Source organism: Branchiostoma belcheri, unplaced genomic scaffold, assembly GCF_001625305.1.
Source record: "Branchiostoma belcheri isolate BF01 breed outbred unplaced genomic scaffold, Haploidv18h27 scaffold269, whole genome shotgun sequence".
In the NCBI taxonomy this organism is placed as follows: Eukaryota; Metazoa; Chordata; class Leptocardii; order Amphioxiformes; family Branchiostomatidae; genus Branchiostoma; species Branchiostoma belcheri.
In genome coordinates this window covers 61,320-67,319 of record NW_017803875.1, presented here as the reverse complement: position 1 = coordinate 67,319, position 6,000 = coordinate 61,320, and the positions used below count along the sequence as shown (strand labels likewise).

The 6,000-nt window shown below is 39.7% G+C and overlaps 1 protein-coding gene across 1 annotated transcript in view; it reads left to right on the top strand.

The window, feature by feature from the left end:
* Positions 1-6,000, top strand: part of LOC109472110 (fanconi-associated nuclease 1-like) — a 45,518-nt gene that overhangs the window by 23,658 nt on the left and 15,860 nt on the right. The window contains exons 6-8 of the mRNA XM_019771686.1: positions 2,852-2,986; positions 4,456-4,684; positions 5,514-5,678. Of these exons, the coding sequence (XP_019627245.1) occupies positions 2,852-2,986; positions 4,456-4,684; positions 5,514-5,678 (529 nt within the window). The remainder of the gene's footprint in view (positions 1-2,851; positions 2,987-4,455; positions 4,685-5,513; positions 5,679-6,000) is intronic.

Genomic DNA, 6,000 nt, shown 5'->3' with positions numbered 1-6,000 from the left:
AAAAAAAAATTTGATTCTGGTCCTGAATCAACTGAAAAATGCTCATGTTTTGCCCCCAACAGTTGAGGAAAGTCCTTTTTTTTCCTATAGTTGTTACAGTTTTCCCATCTATCATTGCAGTGGTTTGATTAAAAGTTCAAAATTCAATGTTTAAATTTTAACCCAGCCTTTTGTGTTGACTTCATGGCTCATTTTGTAGCATTTAAGCCTATAATGGGATGCCTAGACCTGTTTTTATTTTTTTCGCCCTGTCGCTTCATATTTTTTCTGAAAAAATCCGAGAACCAACAAATTAAATTGGTGTGGCCATAGCATTGAAAGATAGAATAACGGTAACAACTAGGAAGAAAAGGACTGTTTTCAACTGTTCAGGGCGAAATATGAGCATTTTGCAGTTGATTCTTAATTTTTATTTATATTTGCAAATCAGAAAAAAATGAAGCGGGCGAATCCGTTAACCAAGAAATTAAATCGGTGTGGCCTAATGCTGCAAGGTTTGAGCAATGTTTGCAGATGACTGAAGGATGACTCAGCTAGCTGGAAGGGTTCACAATGAGGCTAATGTCCCAGGGTGAGGCTGATCCCTTCAAGCTCCTGGCTCTTCTTGGAACCCGAAGCACAACTTGGTCCCAAAGGTCGTTAGCAAAACTGTGCACAGTGCTGATTCTGAGATTTCTTAGATTACCTCAAGGATACTCACCTCTTGGATTAATTTCTATCAAAAAGCTCTTCCCTGTAACTTCCACCAGGAGTATGGATCATATACGTAATAAGGTAAAAAAAGGAAATAAATGTTGATCAATGATTATTAAAAATATGTAATTTGCCAGGAGAGTCAGCTAAACTCTCCTGGCAAATTATTCTCCCCATTTGGCTAAATTTTACTGATTTTGAACCCGTGTTGTTAGTCTGGTGGTGGTAAAGTCTTTCCCTGCATACTTTAGGTCTTAGGTCCGTCTTCGAATAGCTTTTGTTCGAGTCAAACTCTTTAAAAGCTGCATCGGACATATTACTGGTAAGTTTAAAACTTATGTAGATGACAGTCACCTCTTAGCCTACGTAGTGGTTCTCTTTCTACTGACCCGCCTCATGTGTTTATGTATGCTTCACAGATTCAAGGACAAATCTTGAAAAAGAAAAGGGGGAGTAGTGTATTAGTTTCAAGTGTTACCAACTGTCTCCTCTGACGGGCCCAGAGCTTTTGGCCTAGTGGTTAAGGCATTGGCTTCCTAAGCTTTAACATGTACAGCCAGGGTTCGATTCCCAAAGCCAGGGTTGTCTAATTCTACTCCTGGGACCCCTTCATGTTTCAGTGTCTTCTACATCTTTCAAATGGTTTGTTTTCTTCTGGACATCACCATCCCAAAAGATATGCACAGCTAGAACTTAGTACTCACCAGGTATTAGTAGTAGAAAACACAGAGAATAGACATGTATTAAAGGCACCCTGAGTGCCACATATCTTTTCTGAGATTATCTGGTGTCCACCTCTATCTGCTTGCATGGAGGTCAGACACATAATTTCTTGGTTTTAACCTGGAATATGACATTTGCCCAGATACAGCCTGTCTTTCCACCTGTGAGCGACAATTGATCATAACAGGAAATTCCTCCTGTTGTAGATAAAGATCAACGTTCCCATGAAAAAGAACCCTTGAGTCAGATCGGACATGTGTTTAGCTTAGTGTCTGCCAGTCGGTATTTAATCACAGAAATGCCAAGGGTCATGCAAAGGAACCACGTCAGCAACACTCTGTTCTGGGCCAGTAATGTCAGCAGTATTTTCTATTTCAGAGGGATTTTGTTGTTCTATTCCATGCAGTCAGCATTGCTTGTTTGAATCACATATTAGGCCACACCAATTTGATTTCTTGGTTCTCAGATTTTTTTCAGAAAAAATATGAAGCAACAGGGCGAAAAAAAATATAAACAGTTCTAGGCATCCTATTATAGCCTCAAATACAATGATTGGAGCCATGAAGTGAACAAATTTTGAACTTTTAATCAAACCAAGTTGCATTGATAGATGGAAAAACTGCAACAACTAGGAAGAAAAGGACTTTCCTCAACTGTAGGGAGCAAAATATGAGCCTTTTTTTGTTGATTCAGAACCAGAATTTTTTTTTTTTTGCAAATCAGAAAAAAATGAAGAGGCAAATCCGAGAACCAACAAAGTAAATTGGTGTGGCCTTATTTGAGAAAGCATGGAACACATTCATGACAGTTCACACCTGATGTGTTGCACACTCAAATAGACCGTCAGTCTCTCTATGTTTGGATCAGAAAAAAAGCTCACAATGTAGAACAGATACACAAGATTTGCCCTTTGCAATATCTACCTGCTAGCTGGATAACCTATTACTATCATGTGCTATAATTATATAGATATATACTGTTGTGTCAGGCAGCAATGATCATTCAAATGGCAACCACATCCACAAGACCAATTTAATTTCTTGGTTAATGGATTTTTCTAGAAAAATAATGAAGTGGGCAACTAGGGATAAAAGAACTGCTTTTAACTGTTCAGGGCAAAATATGAGCATTTTGAAGCGGGCGAATCCGTTAACCAAGAAATTAAATTGGTGTGGCCCAATTGTCAACTGTAAAGGTTACTGTAAATCACAATTTTTTTCAGTACTTTAAGTTTATATTTAGCGTTTTTTGCAGTTACTTCTGTACTGCAAACTTAACATTGCCTTGAATAAATGATTCACCGACTTGTTTTTTTACTGTAACTAAATTATAGTATATAGTTCTGGAAATGTCCATTTTTCTCAGACTGCAAACTTTTGCTACAGCAAACAATAAGTGATTTACAGTTAGTGTACAAATATCCCTTTTTTTCCAGGTATGAGCAAGCCATGCAGTTTGAGAATGACATCACAGTTGCCATGGAGACCAACAAGTTCCAGCTGGCCCACCAGCTGTACCTGTCTGCCGCTGAAGTTTTCTCCACAGTCAAGCAAGACCTAGAGATAGCAAGGTAGCTGGTAGGGCTGTATACCTATATGCAGTACCGATACTGTACCGGAAAAAATTTATTAGGCCACACTAATTTAATTTCTTGGTTAACGGATTCGCCCGCTTCATTTTTTTCTGATTTGCAAATAAAAATAAAAATTCAGAATCAACTGCAAAATGCTCATAATTTGCCCTGAACAGTTGAAAACAGTCCTTTTCTTCCTAGTTGTTACAGTTATTCCATATTTCAATGCAATGGTATTGTTAAAAGTTCAAAATTCATTGTTTAAATTTTGAACCAGCCTGGTGTGTTGACTTCAAGGCTCCTATCATACCATTTTAGGCCATAATAGGATGCCTAGGCCTGTTTTTATTTTTATTTTTTTTTTCGCCCGCCTGCTCCATTATTTTTCTAGAAAAATCCGTTAACCAAGAAATGAAATTGGTGTGGCCTTAGGTACAGGACCAAAATACCTAATCCCTCAGCACTGGTACTGTACCTAAACAATTTCACACCAATTTTATGCCTATTTGTGACCTCAAATGTGTAAATAGCTGGTCCCCCATGGGTCCCAGTGTAAGGACAGTGTATTCATGAAAACAAAAACGTTTTGCCCGTATTTTGTCTGAGCATTCTCCATGATCCCTCAGTTATTGAAAACCTGATTTCCAAGAAAGCCTGTGAATACACCACGATCATGATGGTACCAGATATAGAAACAATGGATGAATTTACACAACACACTAGCCTCCTTTTCAGGCGTTCCCGGATCGGTCTTTTTTTTTGGGGGGGGGGGTATTTTCTGATCAAACGTAGATCGCACGCAATAGAAGCTCCGGCCGGCAACCCTACATATATCTCCGTGGATATATGTAGGGTTGCCGGCTGGAGCTTCTATTGCGTGCGATCTACCCCCCCTCTAAACAAAAAAAAAACGACCGATCCAGGAACGCCTGAAAAGGAGGCTACAACACACAGTCATTTGGGACTCAAAACATGCAAGCTTTCATTTTTTTTATCATAACCAAATTACATGTACATGTAGATGGTATGAGTAACATTTTTTAAGTACTGTATAATGATTATAATTATAGTATAATAATTATTGTAACATATATAATCATGCTGCAATCCATTCTGAAATAAGGTGGTCTTGTAGTCTCTTAACTTAAATGTTAGGGTTGTTGACTCAGAAGTCAACTTTTGGTCCAAAGAAGCCACGTGACATAAGCTTGGCTTCACTGGGTCAGTCTACTGAGGAAGACCAAAGTGACTGGTCAATTAAGCTCTAGGTGATAGAGAATGTTTTTGTGTTGGACCAAAAGTTTTAACTCTGGACATGTAACTACCAACACAGATGAACTTTCATGATTATCATTATAGTGATAGTGACCTGTTATGTCAATCCTTCCACAATGTCAATCCTTTATGTCAATCCTTCCACAATGTTTTGAATCTTCTTCATGAATAAGAGTTTGACTGTTTTCCAGGTACGATGCTAGTCTTCCACCATTCCTGCGCTGTTACACGGCGTCCTGGGTCTACACGGGCGTCCTGTCCCGGGGGGTGGAAGTGTACGAGAAGTTACGTCGGTACGGCGAGGCGGTGGACCTCCTGAACAATCTACTGTCAGACAGCCTGTACTGCCCGGACTCCCACGGGAGGTGGTACGACCGCTTGGCTCTGAACCTGGAGAGCCACTTGAAGCAACCTGAACAAGTGAGCATTGATGTACAATACATCGTTAACGGACCGGTTCTGGACTTGTAAAAATGTTTAGTCCAAGAAAACCTGAATGTTGGGAACTAATCACATCACATTCCGACTTTCATTCTAAACCACCCAAAGCCTAAGAGATAAAAAAATTTGCGCTGGCCTCCATTAATTATGTCAGGCCATAGTTTCACCCATAAGTGTTGTGCAAACAAATTCTAGATTTATTGCTTTTAAACACTGGTAGCACAGTATGCACTACAAAATGTTTGCCAACATGCAATTTTGTAAAATATATGTTTCCCCCCCCCCTCAAATTTTTTGTCTACAATTATAGTGCCCCTGGGAGTGAATATAAGCAAAATAAAGTTGATTTCAAGTTGAAGTCATACAATACTTCCCCAGAAAATTGGGCATGAATTTGAAATAAAAGTACCATTGATATCAATAATGATTATTATGAAATAAAGACTGAACTTTAACTTCCAACACTAGATATAGAATTGGGACTTACCCCAAATTTTCGGTTGACTCCATCAACCTTGTTCACGGAATGGACCCATCTACTCTTGAAACGTGACGTCAGAGACACGTGACCGTAGTAGCAGGTCATACGTGCCAGATAACTTGTGTCGCCCCCCGTCTCTGTTAAGGGTAGGTCTGTCCTCTTGCAAAGAAGTCCGATTCAGAATCAAGGATTTTTACCCCTTCTAGAGATACTGAATGTCCCGGGGACTCAATGTGAATATGTTGTGAGACTTCTGAGCTTTCCTTTCATAATGATTTGTATCAACACAGATGAACTTTCATGCTAATAATGATTATTGTTTTCCAGGCTTTACGGGCCATTCTGAGAGGACTTGCTGACCCCCAGGTGAGGTCCGGCCACAGACTGGCCCTGATGATCAGGGCACATCGTCTGTGTGACTCCAACAACAACCCCAGACTCAGGACCAGGAAGGCTGAGTTACCTCCACTGCCTCTCAGAGACCTACCCAAGGTTAGTCGGGTTTTATGTATTCAAAAGAAGCGGTACTTAAAATTTTGTATGATCAAAGGCATCCAATGCAATTTCACCGGACAGCTATGGGGCTAGTGGGGTGAATGCAATTTCAGGGCGACAAAAAAAAAAATATTCCGGATGAGAAAATCTGAATACTGACAGTACTGCCATTTTTTGGCATATTTTCGTCACCATGTCATAGCTTCAAGCATTTGAAATAGCGCCAAAACAAACTACGTGAAGCACTATGTTATTTATGGTACCACCCATAAATGGCTAGAGCTAGCCTAGGATACGAAACAAGCAAACTGTTTTCTGT